This window comes from Giraffa tippelskirchi, chromosome 4 (assembly GCF_054371585.1).
Source record: "Giraffa tippelskirchi isolate mGirTip1 chromosome 4, T2T-mGirTip1v1.2.pri, whole genome shotgun sequence".
In the NCBI taxonomy this organism is placed as follows: Eukaryota; Metazoa; Chordata; class Mammalia; order Artiodactyla; family Giraffidae; genus Giraffa; species Giraffa tippelskirchi.
The window spans coordinates 140923382-140948724 of NC_137278.1; the positions used below are offsets into that span (position 1 = coordinate 140923382).

Consider the following 25343-nt stretch of genomic DNA (forward strand, 5'->3'; position numbering starts at 1 on the left):
TTGACTGCACTGTGTGATATCTTACATGAATCAGAAATCAACATTTATATTACATTCTCTCCCCTTTGCTCAAAGTCCTTTATAGCCATTTTGAGTCTTTTGTGAGTTTGAACAGCCTTTCTAGGCTGAAAATTCTGTCTCCATCGTCATATTGTCTGGGATGACCAATTCTGACTACCAAGGGAGAATAGTGTTACTGTCATACAGTAAAAGGCTGAGATGTAAGTGTACGGTTGACTCTGTGTTTACCATTCCCTGATGTAAAAGGTATTGAAAAACTTACGATGCCACCCATTTGGATTTTGAAGGGCTCAAGTACCAAACATTTTGTCAACTGACCAATTCTGGTATAGACTGAGAGGAAGAAAAAGCTGGAACCAGTGACAAGACATAGAGGAAAGTCAAAGGCCTTGGGACCAAATTTAAAAGTATCTGTAATATCCATCTGGATTTAGTTATTATTCACCTTTTGTTGGCAGTTACCAAGATCCTAACATATCATTTCTTCCACCACCTTTGGACATACAGTGTTTGATGATGGTTTGATTTACCAATAGTCCAAGTCATATAAAAAGGTGAGTAGTACAGAAGTAGATTGTGATAAATTGGATTTGGAAAGGTACTAATGTACTAACATACATTGTTAGTAACTGTGTATGTTTTACATATGTAAATAATGTTGTATAAGGCACATTTGGAAATATACATATGGGAAGATATGTGTGTGAAGCAGCAAAGAATGTTTTGAAGATGACAGTCATGATATTATTGAACCTCAATTGCTAACTAACTACCTCAAGGTATGCAAAATACAAGTAGAAATGTGGGTTTAAGGGGAGTGACATTTAATTTAGTTTTGGCTTGTGAATTTGTGGTACCTGGCTTCTCCCAGGTGGCCCTAGTGGTAAAGAACCCTCCTGCCAATGCCGGAGATGTAAGAGATGCAGGTTCAATCCCTGGGTGGGGAAGATCCCCTGGAAGAGAGCATGGCAACCTACCCCAGTATTCTTGCCATGGGCAGAGGAGCTTGGTGGGCTACAGTCCACAGGGTCACACAGAGTCAGACACGACTGAAGCAACTTAGCTTCCATGCACAGAATGTCCAGTTAGAGATGTAAATTCAGTTTTATCAATGCAATTCTATTGCAAAGAAGAGTTTAGGGCTGGAGGCATAGACTGGAAATATTCAAAGTATAAACACATCTACCTATGTTGATGAAATCTTGCAAGGAGCCTCAGTAAAATGAGAAGAGGAAGAGGATACAACTTTGGAGGACTGAGATTTAAAAGACTGGCAAAAGTGAAACTGTCCACAGAATATAGGAACGCTAATTAAAAATGATGTCATAGAAACTGCAAGAAAAATGTTTCAAGAATGGAAGAGTGGAAATGATATCAGAACCTACAGGAAAAAATCATAAGAAGGCCACCGATATCCTAAGCAGAGGGAGGTGTCATAGAATGAAAGGGGTGATGAACAAAATTCACATGTTCATAAGTTTAACCATAAAGTGAAGGAACAAAACAGGATAATGGCCTCATCCAGATGAAGAGTAGAAGACAAGTATACTGGAGAGCCATGGCATGACTCAATTTCTCCTTGACTTCCAGAATTCTTATTGCTACCAAATAAATACATACATTCACTAATTGCTTGCAAAGTTGTATTTATTTTTTAGATCCAGTCAATCAAAGAACAAAAGACCTCATAATGACAACTCACTTTTTGACCAATATGCAAATGTTTAGTTGTTCTCACAATTTAGTCACTATTTTTGTTCACTTATAAAATAAATAACTGGTCTGTTACAACAGGAAAGGTGATGCCATTTATTATTAACTGACTGTTGAAGTCATAGACTGTTGGCATATGTCTAAACAGGAACATGTAATGATATGCCTGTACCTATAAGGTATTGTACCACCATCAGGACAGTCAAGATCAATTTCCCTATACTCATAGTTATCTTCTTGGCAGCAAAGGCATGAATTTTTCAACTGAAAGATATCATAATCATACCTAAAAGAAAAAAAAGTTCAGTAATAAATATTTTTAGAATGCTTTCTGAAATAAATTGATATCAATGTTCAGATTCCAATTGTCTAAGTGATTTAGCAAGTCTTCCAGCCAATTTATTCTTTGCCTTTATTGTATATTTCTGCTATGGATTCATGGTAATTGGTATATAAGACCAAAAAAAGGGAAGATTACAATCTCATAGTTAGAGCAGCATGGTACAAAGATATAAACAAAACATTTTAAAAATATACAACTTAATACCAAATTATTATTCTCCATACATTAACCTACATGTGAAAGTATACAAAAGGAAAAACATGTAGTATATGCTATGTTTAAAATGCAAGTGACATTTTTAAAAAAACACTTTTAAGCAAGAGTATTTGCTTGACATCTATCTGTAATCACTTTATGAAAATAAATACATTTGCCATAAGCATATTATGTCTGACTTGTATAGAAAACAACTTCAAAATGCTTAATTACTATTTAAAATGTTTATTTTATTTTGCAGATATTAATATTTTATTTGAATCAGGTCCTGATAATTAGATCTTATGTAAACATTTGTCCATGTAATGTTTTCAAGCTTAATTTTCTCCACAATGTTACAAAATTAACATACAGTATACAAAGAGAAACTTACCTGATGGTTTTTTTGCATTCCCCTGTGCATCTTGCCATCTCAACTCTTTTCTTGCAACCATTGTAGTTAACAGTCACATTCACGGATGAAGATCTGCAATTAGGTTTACCTAGAACAAAATGGAAAACAGAGTCAGAAATGAGGTTTAACATTAACTATTGCTAAGTCTCAATTTTCCTAATCATAAAGTAAAGAATAATAACAAATACTTCACAATGGTATGGAGGGACTATCTCAGCACCCAGCACAAAGTACCAAGTAATACTCAATAAATGTTATTATTATTCTATTATTACTATCATAGGAGAAAGGGAAAGAAAAGAAGGAAATGAAAGGGAAGAAGGTAAGAGGAAGAAAGAAAGAGGTAAGGAGGAAAAAAGAGGGGGTGATTGTTTCACACATCTATTTTCTCATTGCTGATTATCCTTATGATCTAATACAACAATTTACAATATAATTTTCCAATGTTAGGAGAGCAAACAAAACTTTTTCCATGAAAATTAAATTTTCACCCTTGTAAACATCACTGATTTTTACTTGGAAGAGTGTTGCAACCAACATGAGTAAGAAAATATAATGCATTATATTAATTATCGGTATGCATATGGATTAGATTACTAGTTGTGTTAAAATCACAGGAGACTTTGTATTAGTGATCTGTCATTTTGTTTTATAGAAACACTAAATTTTTGTTAACAGTTTACATTTCTTTCATATGTGGAATTTAATTTTACTTACATGTATAGCAACATTTTGTTGAATCATAGACTCTGTCTTCCTATAGGAGTCAGAGAAAAAGAAAATGACTGAAAAAATCCTGTATTTTTCTATAAATAATATAGCATTTGTGAACTTATTGAAACAGCATTACAAAGGGAGGAATGGAACAGGTAAACATGCAGATCTCAGATCCAATCAGCACAGAGGGAAAAGCATAGTAATAAAAGTGAGACTATTAACACCAAACTTTTCAACAGTGGGTAGAAATGGAAAAATAACACTTAAATTAAATTCCTCTTTAAAATAAAATGCCCAAGAATAAAGGATACTCCTCCCTTAATTGAAAAGTATACTTTAATAATGACATTATGACTCAACACTTAAGTTTCTCGCAAGCAAGATTTGTACCTTACATTATTATAATCTCAAACATCACTGTCTGAAGTAAAAACTCAGTATATGTTGAAATCCAACCTTGGAGGTCTAAAATAAAACTTTATGTTATCAATTATATCTTCAGGAAAAAAATTAGTGAAATTTAAAACTTCCTTAATAATTTAAGTTTAAGCATTCATTAATGCAAAACGCGCACCCTATTTTCAGGGGATAAGAATTGTGCCACAAAGAGCAATCTGAACTGTACATACTTGTGTGATTCTATTTTAAAATGTGTTCTTTTATAGAAAATTATTAACCTGAAGCCATTACCTTGAAAAATACTAGCTTTTTGTTGTTGTTCTTTAAAATATAGCAACACTCTTTCTACAGTAACTTACTTCTAGAATAGCACTAGATTAAGTTTTATATATTTGATATGAAAAGTATACTTGGCAACAAAAGGTAGATGACATAACTGGAATTAAATCTGTAGGAGATTTATATCTATTTCTAGGCAAAAACTTTTACCAATAAGGAATAAGACTAGTTGTATTTATATTTATCATAAGAAATGAATCTTGTGGATTATTACTTAAGAAGATGACTTACTTCTGCACACCAGGTCTGCTTCGGGCAGTCTTGAACCACGGCAATGAAACCAGTGTTGTGGCAGGAGTAAGAGATACACGGGTTGTTAGGGTCAGCAAATGAAGCACCAACCTGGGAGGTGGGGAGGAGGACAGCACTAATGATTATCGATCTTCATTTCTGTTTCAGGTTGACAGTAAGTCCTGTACAGTTTTTCAAATTTGTAATGTTTAGTGAATTTCCAGAGACACTTTGAGTCATTAGATTAATATTTAAGAAAAAGTAGTGAAATTAAAGACTTCCATGAATAATCTTTACTGAGGGCACAGAATGTGTCAAGATTTTCAATCCTCAAATTAAGATTCATCTATAGTAGTTCTATGATATTTTTCAAGGATTTAAAAAAATCCCACAAGATATCTTCTACCTTTGCTTATGTTTTTATGCTTCTAAAGCTCTCTAGATTGCTACTCAGATTGCTTTATAATTACTTTATGTACAAAATTCAAACATCAGTTTGGGAAATTCCACTTATATCAGGCCCTCAAACCACAAAGTGAACTTTCAGGTAAGCTCGAATTTTATTATTTCAACTGTTTTGCATATAAATGATTAGAGGTAGAATTTTGCTTTGTTCTTTAAATATCATCACATTTTATATTCCAAAACTGTCATAGATTTTCATCAGATCACTTTTAGAAACTAAAATTTAAGAAGCCCAAGTAGAAATGTGAGTATAAGAAATGAGTTACCAAAGTAAAGTGAAAGTCACTCAGTCCTGTCCAATTCTTTGAGACCCCATGGACTATACAGTCCATGGAATTCTCTAGGCCAGAATACTGCAGTGGGTAGCCTTTCTCTTCTGCAGGGGATCTTCCCAACCCAGGGATCAAACCCAGGTCTCCTACATTGCAGGTGGATTCTTTACCAGCTGAGCCACAAGGGAAGCCAAAGAACACTGGAGTGGGTAGCATATCCCTTCTCCAGGGGCTCTTCCCCGACCCAGGAATCAAACCTGGTTCTCCTCAACTGCAGGCAGATTCTTTACCAATTGAGCTATCAGGGAAGCCTCAAAGTAAATTATTAAATTAAATTAACTTTAACCAAATTAAATTATTATTAAATTATAGGCTCTGTTTTATGTGTTTCCTAATATACCTCATATTTTAGTCTAGATTTAGTTTTTGTAATATTTAGTGTCACCAGTTCACATGTATTATTATCAATTTGAGAATCATCTGTTTTTTATGGCTTTCTGATACTTTTTCTAAAAAGTTAAATTACTTTCCAGTATATCAAATCAGTTGTCAGATCAGCCCTGAATATACTGTGTTGTAATATCCTCATAATGGAGTTCTGATTTTTTCCTATTTGATCTCTGACAATTCAGCCATTAGATCTTTCTGATTATAGTAACAATTTAACTCTGTTCATTGATTTGAATGTTATATGTCTTCTCTACCTGGAGAAACCCATGGGAAATTCTGTTCAGCAGCTCCATTGTTTGATTAATGACCAAGAATATTGTCTCCCCTTGAAGTAAGTTGTGGTAGATGTTACATTTGACCTTTCTTTTGAAATGAATATGGGTAAAAAATGAATGGATTCCACTCCACCATTACATATGATTTTTTTTTCATATTAGCTGAGAGACTCTGCATTTATTGTTTATTATAATGATAAAAGTATATTAAAGTAGAAATAACTTTACCTCATAGTCATTGTTGTTAAAAAAACATGTTCTTGGTTCTGAAAAATAAATACATATTTTACCCTAAGACAATCATTATAATTTTTTTATTTATAAAACAGAAATTGTTTATGAGATCATATTTACCAATCAATAAGGCAACATTATCTAATTTCTTCCCATACACCATCATCTCCTTTTAATCTACTGATTATATTCATAACTGTTAATTCTAGGTTTCACCTATGCAAAAGATAGTAAGTTTTAAGAGGCAAATATTGATTCTGTTATTTGTCATACCTATCAACCATTTGACTCAGATTAGTAGCTCAATAAATATCTCTTAAATATATGACTAGGTAAACAGCTATTCAATTCAAATCAAATAATGCATTATATTGCTAAGAAAGTAGATCTTAAAAGTTCTCATTCCAAGAAAAAATATTGTAACTATAGGTGGTGTTAACTAGACTTACTGTGGTGATCACTTTGCTATATATATATATATATATGCACATACATATATATGTATATATATATGGAATCATTATGTTGTATGCCTGAAACTAATACTATTTTATGTCAATTATGTCTCAATAAAAATAAAGTAAAAAAGAAAACAATGTATTATGAATACACACCACAGTATCCAATTTCACAACAGGTATCGTTATCCTTGAACTTTACAAGTCTCTCTTCAGGTTTGCATGTGGGTGGAGAAGGACACTCCTTGAGTTTACAGTCTACAGTCTCTGCATCAGTACAGGTGCATTTGTGGCAATTGACAGTCCATATGTCTCCAGGCTACAAATACAATCCAAATTTAGACTTCTATTCAAATATACAAATGACAGCAAATTTGTATTAAAGTAGAGACAAACTGTGTACTTACTGACTTCTTTTCTCCCAGTGGACCATGACAAGCTGTTAGCGTGAAATGACAAATGCTAATTAAATTTGGCAAAATATAACTGTCTGCTATTTGTAGATAACCGCCAGGTTGACCAAACCTGAATTGGAACTAGGATTTCAGATATATATTGTGAAGGGTTGTAAGGTGCCTTAAGGTAAATCAATCACATCCACCTACTTTGAGTAAACTGTCCCTAGCAAGCATATATATATTTCCTAATTTTACACTACTCAGCAAAGGATAAATCTTGATCTCTCCTGTCAGTGGTAAATAAATCTTATGGCTACTGTTCACCTTTTGTTTCACTTTCTGACTTCTGCCTTCACAGTCCTACAAGTCACCAAGACCTCATAATTATCAATCTAAAGGGCTCTTTATCAGTTCATCAGGTTCCCTACAATAGCTAACATTTTAAAACTCTCACCTTGAAAATATTCCTCCTTCAGACTGACACTCTGAAATTCCTCTCTATTAGCAGATCTTTCTCATTCCTCTCATTTTGTCTCTATTCTTTCCTCTGATATTTTCTCCATCTTTACAGCATACATTAATGTCAAGTTCAGTTCAGTTGCTCAATCATGTCCAACTCTTTGCAGCCCCATGGACTGCAGCACGCCAGGCTTCGCTGTCCATCACCAACTCACAGAATTTACTTGACTCATGGCCATTGATCGGTGATGCCATCCAACAGTTTCATCCCCTGTCGTCCCCTTCTCCTCCTGCCTTCAGTCTTTCCCAGCATCAAGGTCTTTTCAAATGAGTCAGCTCGTTGCCTCAGGTGGTCAAAGTATTGGAGTTTCAGCTTCAACATCAGTCCTTCCAATAAACATTCAGGACTGATTTCCTTAAGGATGGACTGGTTGGATCTCCTTGCAGTCCAAGGGACTTTCAAGTCTTCTCTAACACCACCGCTCAAAAGCATCAATTCTTCAGTGCTCAGCTTTCTTTATAGTCCAACTCTCACATCCATAGATGACCACTGGAAAAACCACAGCCTTGACTAGACGGACCTTTGTTGGCAAAGTAATGTCTCTGATTTTAAATATGCTATCTAGGTTGGTCGTAACTTTCCTTCCAAGGAGTAAGTGTCTTTTAATTTCACGGCTGCAGTTAACATCTGCAGTGATTTTGGAGCCCAGAAAAATAAAGTATGACACTGTTTACACTGTTTCCCCATCTATTTGCCATGAAGTGATGGGACCAGATGCCATGATCTTAGTTTTCTGAATGTTCAGCTTTAAGCCAACTTTTTCACTCTCCTCTTTCACTTTCATCGAGAGGTTCTTTAGTTCTTCACTTTCTGCCATAAGGGTGGTGTCATCTGCATATCTGAGGTTACTGATGTTTCTCCCAGCAATCTTGATTCCAGCTTGTGCTTCCTCCAGCCTAGCATTTCTCATGATGTACTCTGCATATAAGTTAAATAAGCAGGGTGACAATATACAGCCTTGACGTACTCCTTTTCCTATTTGGAACCAGTCTGTTGTTCCATCTCCAGTTCTAACTGTTGCTTCCTGACCTGCATACAGGTTTCTCAAGAGACAGGTCAGATGATCTGGTATTCCCATCTCTTTAAGAATTTTCCAGTTTATTGTGATCCACACAGTCAAAAGCTTTGGCATAGTCAATAAACCAGAAATAAATATTTTTCTGGAACTCTCTTGCTTTTCCGATGATCCAGTGGATGTTGGCAATTTGATCTCTGGTTCCTCTGCCTTTTCTAAAACCAGCTTGAACATCTGGAAGTTCACGGTTCACGTATTGCTGAAGCCTGGCTTGGAGAATTTTGAGCATTACTTTACTAGCATGTGAGATGAGTGCAACTTTTCAGTAGTTTGAGCATTCTTTGTCATTGCCTTTCTTTGGGATTGGAATGCAAGCTGACCTTTTCCAGTCCTGTGGGCACTGCTGAGTTTTCCAAATTTGCTGGCATATTGAGTGCAGCACTTTCACAGCATCATCTTTCAGGACTTGAAATAGCTCCACTGGAATTCCTTCACCTCCATTAGCTTTGTTCGTAGTGATGCTTTCTAAGGCCCATTTGACTCACATTCCAGGATGTCTGGCTCTAGGTGAGTGATCACACCATCATGATTATCTGGGTCGTGAAGATCTTTTTGTACAGTTCTTCTGTGTATTCTTGCCACCTCTTAATATCTTCTGTTTCTGTTAGGTCCATGCCATTTCTGTCCTTTATCGAGCCCATCTTTGCATGAAATGTTCCCTTGGTATCTCTTATTTTGTTGAAGAGATCTCTAGTCTTTCCCATTCTACTGTTTCCCTCTATTTCTTTGCACTGATCACTGAGGAAGGCTTTCTTATCTCTCCTTGCTATTCTTTGGAACTCTGCATTCAAATGGGTATATCTTTCCTTTTCTCCTCTGCTTTTCTCTTCTCTTCTTTTCATAGCTATTTGTAAGGCCTCCTCAGACAACCATTTTGCTTTTTTGCATTTCTTTTTCTTGGGGATGGTCTTGATCCTTGTCTCCTGTACAATGTCATGAACCTCCGTCCATAGTTCATCAGGCACTCTATCAGATCTAGTCCCTTAAATCTTTTTGTCACTTCCACTGTATAATCGTAAGGGACTTCATTTAGGTCATACCTGAATGGTCTAGTGGCTTTCCCTACTTTCTTCAATTTAAGTCTAAATTTGGCAATAAGGAGTTCATGATCTGAGCCACAGTCAGCTCCCAGTCTTGTTTTTGCTGACTGTATAGAGCTTCTCCATCTTTGGCTGCAAAGAATATAATCAATCTGATTACGGTGTTGACCATCTGGTGATGTCCATGTATAGAGTCTTCTTTTGTTTTGTTGGAAGAGTGTGTTTGCTATGACCAGTGCATTCTCTTGACAAAACTGTGTTAGCCTTTGCCCCGCTTCATTCTGTACTGCAAGGGAAATTTGCCTTTTACTACAGGTGTTTCTTGACTTCCTACTTTTGCACTCCCATGCCCTATAATGAAAAGGACATCTTTTTTGGGTGTTAATTCTAGAAGGTCTTGTAGGTCTTCATAGAACCGTTCAACTCAGCTTCTTCAGCATTACTGGTTGTGGCATAGACTTGGAGTACCGTGATATTGAATGGGTTGCCTTGGAAATGAACAGAAATCATTCTGTCGTTTTTGAGACTGCACCCAAGTACTGCATTTTGGACTCTTTTGTTGACTATGATGGCTACTCCATTTCTTCTAAGGGATTTTTGCCCACAGTAGTAGATACAATCGTCGTCTGAGTTAAATTCACCCATTCCAGTAAATTTTAGTTTTCTGATTCCTAAAATTTCGACATTCACTCTTGCAATCTCTTGTTTGATAACTTCCAAATTGCCTTGATTCATGGACCTAACATTCCAGGTTCCTATGCAATATTGCTCTTACAGCATTGGACCTTGTTTCCATCACTAGTCACATCCACAACTGGGTGTTGCTTGTTCTTTGGCTCCGTTTCTTCATTCTTTCTGGAGTTATTTCTCCACTGATCTCTAGTAGCATATTGGGCACCTACTGACCCGCAGAGTTCATCTTTCAATGCCCTATCTTTTTGTCTTTTCACACTGTTCATGGGGTTTTCAAGGCAGGAATACTGAAGTGGTTTCTATTCCCTTCTCCAGTGGACCACATTTTGTCAGAACTCTCCACCATGACCCATCCGTCTTGGGTGGCCCTACATGGCATGGCTCATAGTTTCCATAGTTTCATTGATTTAGACAAGGCTGTGGTCCATGTGATTACATTGGTTAGTTTTCTGTGATTGTGATTTTTCAGTCTGTCTGCCCTCAGATGGAGAAGGATAAGAGGCTTATGGAAGCTTCCTGATGGGATAGATTGAATGAGGGGGAAACGGGTCTTGTTCTGGTGGGCGGGGCCATGCTCAGTAAATATTTAATCCAATTTTCTGTTGATGGGTGGAGCTGTGTTCCCTCCCTGCTGTTTATCTGGGGCCAAACTATGGTGGGCTTCCCTTGTAGCTCAGTGGGTAAAGAATCTACCTGCAGTGCAGGAGACCCAGGATCCCTAGGTTGGGAAGATCCCCTGGAGAAGGAAATGGCAACCCACTCCAGTATCCTTGCCTGGAAAATCTCATGGGCAAAGAAGCCTGGTGGGTTGTAGTCCATGGGGTCACAAAGAGTCAGGCATGACTGAACGACTAACACTTAGACTATGGTGGAGGTAATGAAGATAATGGTGATCTCCCTCAAAAGATTCCATGCATGTACTGCTACAGACTGTGCCCCCAACCCTGCAGCAAGCCACCACTGACCCACACCTTTGCCGGAGTCTCCTGGACACCCACAAGCAAGTCTCCTGTGGGATCACTGTTCCTTCCTCCTTGGTCCTAGCGCACAAGGTTCTGTTTTTCCAAGTGTCAAGTGAATACTCTTAAACTTCTGAACAGACATCTCTTACAGCCTATGGACCCAGATCTCCCTCAGCCTAATAAACAGCACCCCAGCAGATTATAAGAACCTCAAACTCAATGTGCACAAAACAGATTAAATCATATTTCCTTCAAAACCAGTTTTTCTTCTAAATTGGTCATCTCCTATTAAAGTGAAAGTGTTAGTCACTCAGTCTTGTTTGACTCTTTGAGACCCCAATGACTGTAGCCCACCAGGCTCCTCTGTCCATGGGATTCTCCAGGCAAGAACACTGAAGTGGGTTGCCATTCCCTTCTCCAGGGGATCTTCCCACCACAGGGATTGAACACAGGTCTCCTACATTGCAGGCAGATTCTTTACCATCTGAGCCACCAAGGAAGCCCACCTCCTATTGAGGCCTAAACTATTCTTTTAATTACTTAAGCCTAAAACTTAGAAGTCATCTTAATTGTTTCCTTCTCATCATTTGGCATTGAACCTACTGCAAAATCTTGTATCTTTATCCTTACTTGAATCCCTTCCTTTCCTGGTTTTACTTGTTATAATACTATTCTAGGACCTTAGTATTTTTGGTCTGGCATAATCTGGCTTTTTGAATGGGTTGCTCTGACTCAGACCTCTTCCTGATCCAGTCAATTCTCTATGTCATAGGTAGGATAGTTTTCCTAAAGCCTACTTTTCATCTCATCATTGCCTTGATTAGATACTTCTTATAGTCCTGTAAACTAAATAATTTATTTTAGCATTCTGGCTTCTGAGGTTTCCAGTCTATCATCTCAACCTTGTCTCTCTTCTTTGATGTATATACCCTGAACTAGCTTACTTACTGTTCTCAAATTCCAGTTCTCTAATGAAATACCTGAGAATCCTTCCAAAGTATACAATATATGTAAGAAGTGTAACACATAGCATGTGTTGGCTATATGATACACAGGTCACATATTTCACTGTGAAATTTATTTTCAGCCTTTTATGAAAATTGTTTCTTTGAAAATATCCCTTCTCCCACTGTATGCTAATATTAGAAAATGATATTTTTTGTAATTTCACAACTTAATAGAAGGCACAACCCAATGGCTTGATAATTTTAGAGAAACTCAAAGTATACTAAAATTATTAAACTCTGATTACCCCTAATTTTTGTTGCTAAAATTTGGTCCTCAAAAATAGCTGGAATTATCTACTTTAAAAAATAAAAGGCAATATTTCAGTGAGGATATCATATAGTTACATGAAACACTTTATTGTGTAAGTAAATTCTATTTTGACTAAGAGACAAAATACATTTGTTTGGTTTGGCTTTATTAGTTTGTGTGTGACAAAACAGACTTTCATTCATTATTTGGTGAATAAAAGCTAAATTCATCCACTTCAAGTTTTCCTATTCTATAACACTTCCTTAGCTAGCGACTTTTATTGGTATGACCTCTGAAGCTTGATTTACAAGAAGAATCATTAATGTAGAATGATTTGATTTTCAAGTGGAAGTATTCTTACCTGGAGGTGGTGGAAGAGATGTTGAACATCCTGTGTAAAAACAGACACCTGATATTAGTCTCTCAAGTTATTGTAATAGGCTTGGAGTAAATATAGTTGTCTATTACTGAAAATACATGGCCACATTTCTAGTATTATAAGCAGACATATTCCCATCAGTCTTCCCTTTCTACTCCTTATGGCATTTGATATTTTACCATTAGAGAGTGTTTCCTTTAGATCTCAAATGTCAATGGGAAGGAAATATGAGGATCAAAAGGAGGAATGAGAATCAAAGTAAATTTCTCTTCAAAATCTCTTGATAGACAGTTCTGATAAATAAGATAATAAAATATATAATCAAATAAAGAAAAGAATAACTCAGTATAAAAAAGATATAATTTTCTATATATATAAATAAAACAAACATATTATGTGTTACCTGATATTAATACTCTAAGAATTTGTATGTTCTTTTTGTCTTATAGTATTTTAATCTTGTTCTATCTCTAATCCCACCAAATGCTTTAAACTTCTTACTTTTTTTGAGGCTTCCCATGTCAGAAAGTTTGATCAACCCAACAATCCACTCATAAATTTCACATTCTATTTTCAAACTGCTAAAAATCAGAGTATTTTTATTCTGTCTACCAAGCAGAAGGCTGAACTATGAGCAACAGAATATTTGAGAGAAATTTTTAAGTTTCTCCAGGTTTAAGTAAAAGGATCTCAACAACTAATAGGTACAGAAAAACAGAAAATAAATTAATTAAAGATGTATAAGTTTGGGGCATAAAATGCTTCTCTTTACTAAGAGAGACTAGGTTAATTCCCAATTATAAATATTTAGCAGATTAACAGAAACCAGCAACAGGAGAGAGAAATGATCTTTAAGTATAAATATAGCAGAAAAATTTCCCTACCCAGAATTGCAAATTCATTGGAGATATTTGTAATAGAAGAAATAAAAAAATACAGTCATAATCTTCACATTTCTATCAGTGTAATTTTTCTAAGATTTATCTGTTCATATCATCCTTTTAACAAAATCCTTAAGGTGATCCCATTTATTATAAGGATAAAGTCTCATTTAAGTTTGGAAATAAAGTCCTTCATAAACATTGCTCTGCTCACCTTTCTAATCTCATTTCTTCCCTGAAATTCACACAGACAATACCAATACCTGGTTAATTCCTGAAGTCCCTCACTCTGTCTCATGTCTCTGTCTTTTCAAGTGCGATATGGCAAGAATTCCCTCCTCACCCTAGCCAATATTAAATGCAGTCATCTCTTCTCTGATGTCTTCACTCAGCCCTACCAACTAGCAAACAGAAATTAACAGTCTCAATATATTCCCAGGACCATAATTGTTGCACATTGTTTGAGTAGCATTAAATGCCCTGAAACTATAGTATCTGTGCCCATAATAATCTCCCCCACCAACACATACAAAGCAATAAAATGGCAAGGGCTGCTAGAGTCTAGCAAATATAAGGTATTAAGGAAATGTTAGTTGAATAAGTGACAAGGAAATTACTACTTTTCCAACACTGACCTGTCTTATTTTCAGTTTCTTGTTCTCCTGTTGCTACAACAGTGGTTTCTAAGGAGAAACAAAAGGATAGTGCTGTCATTTTACTTATTAGAGAGCATGTACACATATCAAGTTTCTGTGTGTATGCCTGCACAAATGATCACACACATTCATGCTTAAGGAAAGCTTCATGTGGAAGAGGTAATTCATTCCAGTGCCTTTGGGTGATTTCATTTTACCTGGGTAGGATATTCTGGGGCTTGTTGTGATTCCATTTGAAGTGGAGCCTGCAGAAGGAAATATTAAAAATTTCAGGAATTTTAAATTCCTGAACATTTCATAATCTCATCATCAGAGATTTCAAGGTCATAATTTCCAGTAAGGAGTTTTGGTAAAAGCCTAACCCAAAAAATCCTGGAGGAAAAAAAATCCCTAGGTAAAATTCAAGTCGTATTTCATGAGGAAATGTAGAATAATCTTCCTGGCCTTTCCTGTTTCTTTCCCACCACTCTTCTCTCCCAAATTCAACTCCTTATATAAAATCACAGGCACATTGATCATTGAAGAGTTTGTATTTCTAGTATTTGTCTGTTTGCATTCCAGAACCGGAGGGTTCCTTGACTCCGGTGGAAGCAGTGACTGCTAAGAGAGGAGCAAAAGTGGTGAGTAAAAGGAACTACAAAAGCTAGAGTTTAATTTCAGATAAGCTGTCCTGTCTTCTGAGATGCCACCAAGCAAAGTTCATTTATTTTCATTTGACTTACCAGTGGTAGAAATTCCGGGCCCAGTAGTTGTTTCAGATGCCTCCTTGGAGGTACCTAAAATGAGTAGGAAAAGAGCACTGGACTTTTTCTGGTTGCAGAAGAGTGTATCTGAAGACATCTTCACATAGAACAAGAGTCTCAAAAAACCTGCAGTGTACTAGTACACGTACAAATGCCAGTTCATTCTCCTGCTATTGAAACATAGTAGGCCCTAACACAGCAACTCCTTGCTCACAGAAGAATTGAGTATTTCATGGCTCAGAAGGTAAAGAATCTGCTGCAAAATCAGAGACTCAATTTCGATCCCTGGGTTGGGAAGATGCCCTGGAAAAGGGAACTGCAATCCATTCCAGTATTCTTGCCTAGAGAATCCCATGGACAGAGGAGCCTGGCAGGCTACAGTCCATGGGATCGCAAAGAGTCAAACACAACTGAGTAACTAACACTTCCCTTCACTGTGACCCTGGTAACTATCACTTAAGAGTCCCCTTCTGTTAGTGACAAAAACTATTTTTACACTCAACTATTTTACTTCATATATCCTGTTTTCCTGGCTGTCTAGTATTAATTTTGAGAGGAGTGTATTATGAACTGTTTATATATTTTAGATATTAACCTTTTGTCAGTCATATCATTTGCAAATGTTGCCTGCCAGTCAAGATTTTTTTTTTGTTTTATTGATGGTTTCCTTTGATATGCAAAAGCTTGTAAGTATAATTAAATCCCCATTCTTTTTTTGTTTTTCTTTTTCTTTAGGAGACAGATCCAAAAAACATTGCTATGGTTTATGTCAGAGTGTTCTACCTATGTTCTCTTTTAAGAGTTTTATGGTTTCAGGTCTTACATTTAGGTCTTTAATCTCATGTGTGCATGCTAAGTCACTTCAGTCATATCCGATTCTTTGTGACCCTATGAACTGGGGCCTGCCAGGTTCCTCTGTTCATCGGATTCTCTAGGCAAAAATACTAGAATGGGTTGCCATGCCCTACTCCATGGGATCTTCCCAACCCAGGGGTTGAACCCACACCTCTTAAGTCTACTGCATTTAATTTGTTAAATTCAAAATCTCAACCCTACTGCAATGCTCTTGACTTCTGTTTCATAATTTAAAGTCTTCTTTGTTTAACTCCATCTGATACAATTTTTCTTTTACACTTCAAGTTTAATATTAATAGACATAAATATTCCTTTTCTGAAACACTTGAGTGTTAAAGGAGAGAAGAATGTTGAACATGTTAACTTCATTAGAGTTAGTAATTTCCATTACCTGGGCTGGAACTTTCTGAGACACCAGTAACTCTGCTCGATACCGCCGCAGTACCTGCAAAGACAAATGAAGGACACTTCATACCAGACATAGCTTCTATTGCTAGCCTCAAAGATCAGCAACAGGAAGAGAAAGGAAATCAGATGAAAGCCTAGGCTAAGGTTGTAGTTAGCCCATAGAGCAATTGTATGAAGTAAAAAATAAAACAAACAAGAAACAATGACAAAAAAAAAAAAACAAACCCTCTGAGCAGAAGAAGCCACGTGGATTTTATAACTTGTTGAAGAAATGCTGGCTGGATTTCAGCCTCTTACAGTAGTGCCCTTGTGTACTTTTACAAAATTATCTGGTGGCTCTGCGTGGAGCCCAGAAACTCAGAACAAGAAAACAATAGATGGCTGGAAGAGGACATGCTCTAAAAAGATTCTGCCCATTTCCTGGCCCTTTATCATTACCCTAAACATTCCCCTGTGTTGAAGCAAAGGCATAGGAATCATTAACTGAGAACACAACAGATTTGAACCACTGACACTTACTTGTTTGCCTTCCAACTCCAGTGCTAGTCCCTAAGAAAGGCAAATAAGACCGAAGTTAGAACTTGCTGTGCTGATGCTACAACAGACAGTAAATTCCAGAGAAGGGCCGTTATTTTTCTAGGCTTAACTACTTGGAGCCACTTATTAAATATTTACTTGCCTGTGTTGGAGCTTTCAGGAATAACTGTTGTGCCAGAGGCTCTCCCAGTGGAACCTGCAATAAGAGAGAAGCATGAGCCTCATGAAGACTTTCTCACCCTAAGAAGAGTACTGTATTGACAAGTGTTTCTGTTTCTCTGAAGCAATAGAAAACAGTTTAACAATTTTTCCTGCACAAAGTGTTAAGTTTGGCATATTTTCGAAAACACTTTCTCATGACTATTCAAATAAAATATAGGAGGAAAAGTCACACTTGCACCATAGATCTTATTTCTCTAAATATAGAATTATCTAGAATCTGATATTCAATGAGAGAATGTCTGTCTTATAGTCACATGATTTACTTCTAGTGACTTAACTTCCCAGTTTTCCAGCAATGAAACAAAAACAAACAAACAAACAAACAAAAAACCAGAAAAAAAATTGTCTAAACTTGTGATCAAGGGTTAGGCATCTCAATCAAAGCCTTAATTAACAAATTTACTTGCACCCAGTATAGTGATCTTCCCTCACTTCTTAGCTACTGGTGACCCCTACTGATTCTGGGCTATTGCCTGACAAAACAAAGGGAGAAAAATTTCAAATAAAGAATGTATCTAGAGAATTACGTCTATATAGTATGTTCTCTAGGAAAACCCAGGGAGATAATAGAGGCCGTCCTTATGATCTGTTATTAAATTAAAAGAAACCAGTTTTAAGCCATGTTAATTTTCATTCACAACCCATATGCAGTAAACTCAAGTGAAAAAATTATTGAGAATCCAAAACATGGCAAAACTCACCTGATAAAATTCTTGTTTCAGTGGTTCTAACATGTTCTTTAAAAGTTGTTGCTTCTAGAAGAGCAAAGAAGGAAAAATTGAGAAGCTGGAGTCTGAAAATGTGAAAATGATATAGCAGTGTATGATCTTCTCCCTACAGCCACTTAAAGGAGCATTCCTTTCCCTTTTGACTTACCTGCATTGAAACCTCCAGGTAAGGATGTAGTTCCAGAGTTTGTCCCAGTGGTACCTGGGAAGGGAGAGAGAAGAAAAGAAAGGAAAAAAAAAAATGGACAGGGATAATTTTCTTATTGGATGGAGATCATGGTTCAGGATAAACAATATGTTTTTGCAAAAGACTGCATTCCTTCTCTAGGATTCCTTGTTCCAAAAGGTGAAATAAATATTGCTTGATATGTTTCATTTCCTGTGGTAAACTCCAGTTTTCTGGGATCCTTCTTTTCTGGAATTAGTATCATGGAGATAGATGTCTCCCCCACCTTCACTTTTTTAACTTCCCCATCCTCACATATTTTGCTTCTATTAATAGTAGATTGGCTCCCTGAAATTATGTTAGGGACTTCTGAAGGTTAAAATGGGAAGGATCAAGAATCTTGAAATTTTAATTAATTATTTTGTAATTTCAAAGTTTTATAATTGTAAGGCTAGACTCTCAGAAAGTAATTAGCCCCCAACTAAAATAAATAAATTTATTAAAAAAAAAAAAACAAAACATTAAAAACACCTTCTCTCTCACTCTGTAGGTTCACCATAAGGAAATCCACCAGCATCCACAATTTAAAATATCGTTTGTAAGTAAATCGCTAACAAATCTCTCTCTACAATGAAACCTATGTTCTGTATTCTGGTTGCACTTATTACTCCTGCTGAGCATACTAACTGGATACCTCAGAGCACCTTAAACTAAAACTGTCAAAAATCTGACCTTGCTGTATCTCCTGTCAGTTATAATTCTTTTTCCTCCTCCAGTATATACCAAAATTTAGTGGATGGCACTAACATCCATCCAAACAGGCACTCAAACTATGAACTAGAATTCATCCACAGTCCTTGCTATCCTTTATCCCTCCCATCACTAAGCTGAAATTGATTCCAACTTGTCAACACATTTCTCATTCCTTTAGATCATCTTTCTGCCTTCTATTTTCTCACATCACTGCCTTATTTCAGTCTCTAATCATGCCTAATTTCTAACAGTCTCAAACTGGATGACGTCTCCACCCTTACTCTCCTACTCTCCTTCATAACAATTCTCTAATTAATTCTCTAATTAATCTTCCAAAAAGGCAAATCCGTGCAGGGTAATCAACATATCAAATAACTTTTAATTGTACCTTATTGCCCATGGAATCATGTTTTAAGTTTTTGTATCATAGCTGACACCTATATTACAATATTATTATGGTGAAATATAAAATTGATGCATCATCTCCTTTTTTCCTTATTTCAGGAAATTTCCATTATAATTTTGAGATATAGACGTTCCAAAGACCTCCCAGCACCTGCTCTTACAGTTGTCTCTCATCATCTCGGTTACATTTCATAAGTATGCTGGACTGTAATAATTTCCTGAACTGTTTTACACTACCATGCATTTTAATAGAATAGAGGAAATATTTCTTCCCTGATCATTTCCATTTTTTTAAACAAAAAAATCTCAATGTGAGGCTCCAAGAATGCCTTAAGTTTATTTCAGTCACCTTAATTTACCTGGGTTGGAAACTTCTTGGTAGCAGTGAGTTCATCTTATGTGATGGTAGTGATGATGAAGACAAGTAAGAAAGTATCTACTTGTCTTCAAAAACAGACTCTTATTTTCATGATGACATTTACTGTCAGAAAACTGTGTTCTAATAAATATGAGCCTGATGAAATCTTTAGTCCAGGAAATTCCAGTGCACTAAGATGACCAGTTTTAATTGGCTCAAAAGTCTTCAAATGCAAAATTTTGTCATCTCCTCTCTATAGAAAACCTTACTCATAACCAAAATCTCAACAGTTATGCAATAGCATGACTGACCTCTTTGTATTCCACTACCAGTGGCATCGATGTTGAGTCTTGAAGTAGTAGTTTCTAGGAGTTAAAAAAGAAAATTTTAACATGACTTTAAACAATTTTGAAATCTGGAAAAATGTGTTGTAATGATAGAAGAAATGGCCCCAAAGAAGATGGTTTTTGCCTGAGATACTTATAGAGAGCTTTCTTTGGTAACTTTGACTAACTTGTGTTGGAATATTCAGAAACAAATATAGTAAAAAAGATATAACAGTGGTATTTGAATTGGAAGTGAAAATGAGGTTGAGAGAGAATGATAGATTATGAAATTGAGAGAGAGAGAGTAACAATTTTTTTTAGTCCTTAGAATAGCATAAATCGATAATTCACATGATTCTTAAAAGCAGTAAAGGGGCTTCTTTGGGCAAAGAGAAGCAAATACCATGTTTTCCCAGTATCTCTTTCATTTCCCAAGCCAATAAATGCAAAAGTCTCAGAAAAGAGACCTTTCTCTATGGTTTAAAGCTTTGGGTAAAAGTGATTTTCCTCTGCACATTTATTTCATTTCCTGTGATTTGGTTTCCTGTTGCTTCAGTGGGTACTCCTTGAGTGTGTGTTCAGGGGTATAAATTTTTAAAATTTGATTTTTTGGGACTTTGATCATGAGGGTAAACCCACAAGAATGGGTTTTATATGCAAGAGAAGTCCAAGATGAATGAATTAAACATATAATAGTAAACAGGAGTGGAATTTTCTGGTGCCCTGGAAACTCCAGTTAATCCTGAAGTAGCACCTGCAATGGCAAGATGGATAAAGGATTGAGAACAACACATCATTCTTAGCTTCAGAGAATCACATCTGAAAAGCTGACATATGGAGAAATTCAGTCTGAAGAGCCAAATCTGACTCACCTGATATACTGTCTCTTCAAATGGAATACGAAACTCTTTCTCAGCCAGTTTTCTTACTCATCCATCATCTAACACAAACTTAAATAGAAAACTGTTGAACCCAAAGGCAGAAAGAGCCAACTGCTCACCAGTTGCTGTTCCAACTTCAGTGGTAGTTCTGACTTCTGTAGGAGTTGTAGCCTCTGAGAAGAAATAGGAAAAAGTGGTATGGGATACAGAAATTCGGGGAAATGTATAAGAGTATTACTATCTGTAATGTCACTATAGGAGACATTAGGTCTCTAAAGTTCATATAGGCAAGTTTCTTCAACTTTTCCCTGACTCACTTGTGTTGGAACTTCCAGGTGCAACGGTTGTACCAGTAGTCACCCCCATGGTAACTGAAATCACAAGAGGAGAGAATCAATTTGTGATTCCCTTTTACTAGGGATTCAAACTAGGATTTGCTTTAGAACAAATAATATCAGGAACTTTATTACTTTAAAGTGATACATCACGTGTGGTCTCTATTATGCCACTTTATTACAAATATACCCAAAAAGGCAATTCACATGGGGTAAAATGAAGGGCAGTTAATATCCTAATAAGGGAAGTGAATGAAAATCGCTCAGTCATATCTGACTCTTTGCAACCCCATGGACTATACACTCCATGAAATTCTCTAGGCCAGAATACTGGAGTGGGTAGCCTTTCTCTTCTTCAGGGAATCTTTCCAACCCAGGGATTAAATCCAGGTCTCTCACATTGCAGGCAGATTCTTTACCAGCAGAGCCACAGGGGAAGCCCAATATCCTAATAATTTGTTCCCAAAATGAGATTCAGATAGAATAGAACAAAACTCCCCTTAAATTTATAATAGCCAACAAGATTTAGATTAAGATAGAGAGAAAAATAATTGTTTAGTTGCTAGTGCTTACCTATTTTAATTCCACCCTGGGTGGTTTCACCACTTCCCAAAGAAGTCGTAGCCCCTAAAGTGAAAGAAAGAAAAGAGAATACTAAATTTCAGTAAAACTCTAGGAGGTGTTATGGGAGGAGGGGAGGGGACAAAAATCCTTGAACCTTTTATTTGGCTCACGCCATGTTATGATCATGTACCTTTTAAATAAGGGGAAATAGTATCTTTAAAATTAATGTCTAGCCAAGAATTTAGTTAACGAAGAATTAAACTGCACTGTTGATCGGTGCTTTGTGTAAATACATCTTAACATTTGGGTTGAGAGGGGCTTTAAGAAGGACAGTTTGTTGTAGGAAAGCAATTCTGTACATGAGTTTAAGCATACTTGTTGCATTGTCTCTGCAGATTCTATTTTTGTTTATAATATTAAAATGTATGTTAGCAAAAATGGGTGGATTTTCAAATAAAATGCAGCTTCCACAAAACTTTTGTTATGGTATTCTGGTCTGAGGCACATTTTCTTTTTTCCATTTTTCTTTATCATTGCTTTTATTATTTTTTGCTAATAAAACTATACCCCAGTGATTATTTTTGATGATTTAATAAAATGTAAAATTTATTAAAAAAATAAATTTTGAAGATGCATATAACTCAGAGAAGTTGGGTGGCATCCACTGAGTATGGCAGGGACGATTTGGAGGAGTTGAAGGAAGAAGCCAAACCATCACTGAAGTTCCTTATACTCCCCATTAGGTTAACACTTTACCTGTGTTAGAGCTTCCAGGTGCAACTGTTGTGCCAGAGATTGCACCAGTGGTACCTGAAGCAGAAGAGAGAAACAGAGAATTCAAATAGTGATGCATTTGCCAACCTGAGAATGGCCCATAAGACTGTCTGGGACTTGAAGATATAAGATTCTTCTTAGAGTTATCCTGTCAAAACAAGGTGCATTCTCCATTTTTAAATTCAGGGCCACAATAAAGATATTGGTTAATGTCGCGGATGATTTGCTTCTTAGAGTTAAATATCAGAGGTTTCTGGGCCTCTCCCATATTTACCTGTTTTACTTCCAGGGCTTGACCTCTCAGATGTGCCGGTGGTGGCTCCTAATAACAAGAAATAGAAACAATATTTGAGTAAATGCATTTAATTATATTCAAATTCATAACACCTGAAATTCAAAATTTAATAGGCGTAAACTTCCAGAGTTGCTCCCACCAGCTCTATTTCCTTAGTTATAACTATATGGAAATATTAATATGTTGCCTCCATCTTACACCAGGGTAATAGCTTGAATGTCAGAAAAGAGAATCCTTTCTGGATTTCCCTCTTAAGAAGAACAGTATAAGGTTTACCCCAGAAGAAATGATATAATCATCCTAAATAAAAGCTTCCTTTAACAAATGCCCTATGAAAAGGCAGAACTCAAGAACTGCCAATTTCCTTTCTTTGGTTGTTTCCTTCTCTGAAATTTCTAACTTCTGAGAGTGACAAGGTAGAGAGTAGTGAGGGCTAACAGAAAGTCATAACAAGACGTCATGTGCTATTGCTCCAGAACTTGCCCCAAGAGAGAAATTATAGCCATGTTTCCTCATTGATTCACCTGTGTTGGAACTCCCAGGTGAGATAGTACTGCCAAGATCCCCTCCAGTACTACCTGAAAGCAAAATTGAATGGTATCATTATGTCAATTTTATTTCTAAAAAATAAGAGTATATTCTACTATAGGATAGGAAAATTATCCCATACTAGTTTCTTTATTATGTGAATTATTTATTATGTGAAAAGGTTGTTTTCATGGATAGCTTGTTCCAGAGTTTTTAATATTTTTTTCTAATGTAATATTTTATTCCCCATAAAAATTTGGCAGGGAAAGGGTGCAATGTGGGGTGGTTGTGGGAGTCTCAATGATAATATTCTTTTCTCTGGGATCGATGTCAGGGACAAAAGGTATTTTCCTTTACTTACCTGTTTTAATGCCAGTGACTTGGCTACTAGATGTCCCTAGAAGAATAACCAATGAAGGGTTGATTGCCCACTATATTTTTATTTGGGTAAAGTATTGATATTATTGAAATTTTAATGTTCAGGAAAAGTTTAGACATGTGACAAAGAAGTCTAGTGATACAGTGTGGTAGTCATAGTAAAGTATCATGGCTAAGTGGATGGACTTTGAAGCCATACTGCCTGAGTTGAAATCTGCTATTTGTTGTGCGACCTTGTACAAGTTAGTTAACATCTCTGAGTCATAGATTTTCTTATCTATGAAAACAATAAGTACTTACCTCACAATTTGTGGTGAGAGAAAAGCAATAATAATACATTGTAGAATAGTTCCTGGCACATAGTTAGCACTCAAAAGAGTTAGTTACTATTGTCATTGTAAATGAAAAGAGGTTATGAAGTTTGCGTGCTCACCTGTATTTATTCCACTTCCTGTGGTCTCACTGCCTCCAGAGGACATTATAGCTTCTAAGGGAGAATAAAAGTTGTTTTGTTTTTTTTTTAATGTAAGATGAAGAGAATTTAGCATTCTGAGAAAAGTTAAGGATAATTTTTTTGATCATGGCACCATGAATATACTTTAATAGTAGAGGTTTTCCTGTTGGAGCAGTCTCTCCAGTTAGTTGGCTCACCTGTTTTTGAACTCCCAGGTTCAAGTACAGTGCCAGAAGCTGCCCTTGTGGTACCTGCAACAAGAACAGAAGTGGTGACTTTTCCTCTCATGGAGGGAATCTGGTCAACTTTTGGGCTTTTTCAGCTGCTTGAGAATCATTTGTGTTCTCTTACGCGTAGTTTTATTCCCAAATCAAGCAAAGATGCAAAGTCCTCAACATAGGAGCCCCCTCTTCTGGAATTTAATAGTAGTAAGGTAGGGATTATTCATGCTCTGACCCTTATTCTTCTGCCCACTGTGGTCACCTAACGTGCTTCCTGTTCCTTCATTTATTTATACTCTAGTGGTAGTTCCTAAGAGGAAGAAAATAGGAAAACTTTTGAACGTAAAGATAGACAGTTATTGGGATAACCACTGGACATTTCAGTCACTTTTGTTTTCAAGGAAGAATCTAATTAATAGAGATCAATTTCCTGTGTTTATTGTAGCCTTCTGTTTACCTGAAATAGAACACTCTGGGACTCTTTCCTTCATTTAATTTCATAGTGATGCATAAATTGGGAAACAGAAAAAGAAGACTTTCTAGACATTTACTACTTCTTCTCTCATTTACTGGGATCTATATATATGAGGCTTAACCACAGAAACAGAGGGACTTGAAAAATCTGCCCAGTTTAATTCAAAAGCAAGTAACAACAACAACAAAAAATTGTTGATATGAGATGAAAGTTCCTAAAAACTTCCTCCACAAGAAATTCTACAAGAAACAAAATTGCATAGCTGACCATGGAATAAGGCAGATGTCAGGAGTGCCAACTCCTTTCATAGTCAAAAAATCCATGAGTAATTTACAGTCAGCCCTCTGTATCCACAGTTCCTCCATATCCATGGTTCCACATCCATGGATTCAACCAACCACAGATTGCATGGTAACAATAATATTTACTATTGAAAAAAGTCCACATATAAATGGACCTGTGCAGTTAAAACCCATGTTGTTCAAGGGTCAGCTGTAATTTATCAACAATAATTCTCATCTATTTTCCATTCCACTACAGTAGTTTTAA

General features: G+C 36.2%; 1 protein-coding gene across 1 annotated transcript in view; it reads right to left on the minus strand.

The window, feature by feature from the left end:
* Positions 1-1806: 1806 nt before the first annotated feature.
* MUC19 (mucin 19, oligomeric) overlaps positions 1807-25343 on the minus strand; it is a 158284-nt gene continuing 134747 nt past the window's right edge. The window contains 21 exon segments of the mRNA XM_081590500.1: positions 1807-2020; positions 2667-2775; positions 3405-3444; positions 4374-4484; positions 6064-6101; positions 6684-6846; positions 6935-6966; positions 12834-12863; positions 14368-14415; positions 14586-14633; positions 15111-15164; positions 16378-16431; positions 16914-16943; positions 17855-17908; positions 18030-18083; positions 19875-19928; positions 20890-20943; positions 21088-21141; positions 21679-21732; positions 22426-22479; positions 22718-22765. Coding sequence (XP_081446626.1) covers positions 1837-2020; positions 2667-2775; positions 3405-3444; positions 4374-4484; positions 6064-6101; positions 6684-6846; positions 6935-6966; positions 12834-12863; positions 14368-14415; positions 14586-14633; positions 15111-15164; positions 16378-16431; positions 16914-16943; positions 17855-17908; positions 18030-18083; positions 19875-19928; positions 20890-20943; positions 21088-21141; positions 21679-21732; positions 22426-22479; positions 22718-22765 — 1367 coding nt within the window. The 3' untranslated portion in view covers positions 1807-1836.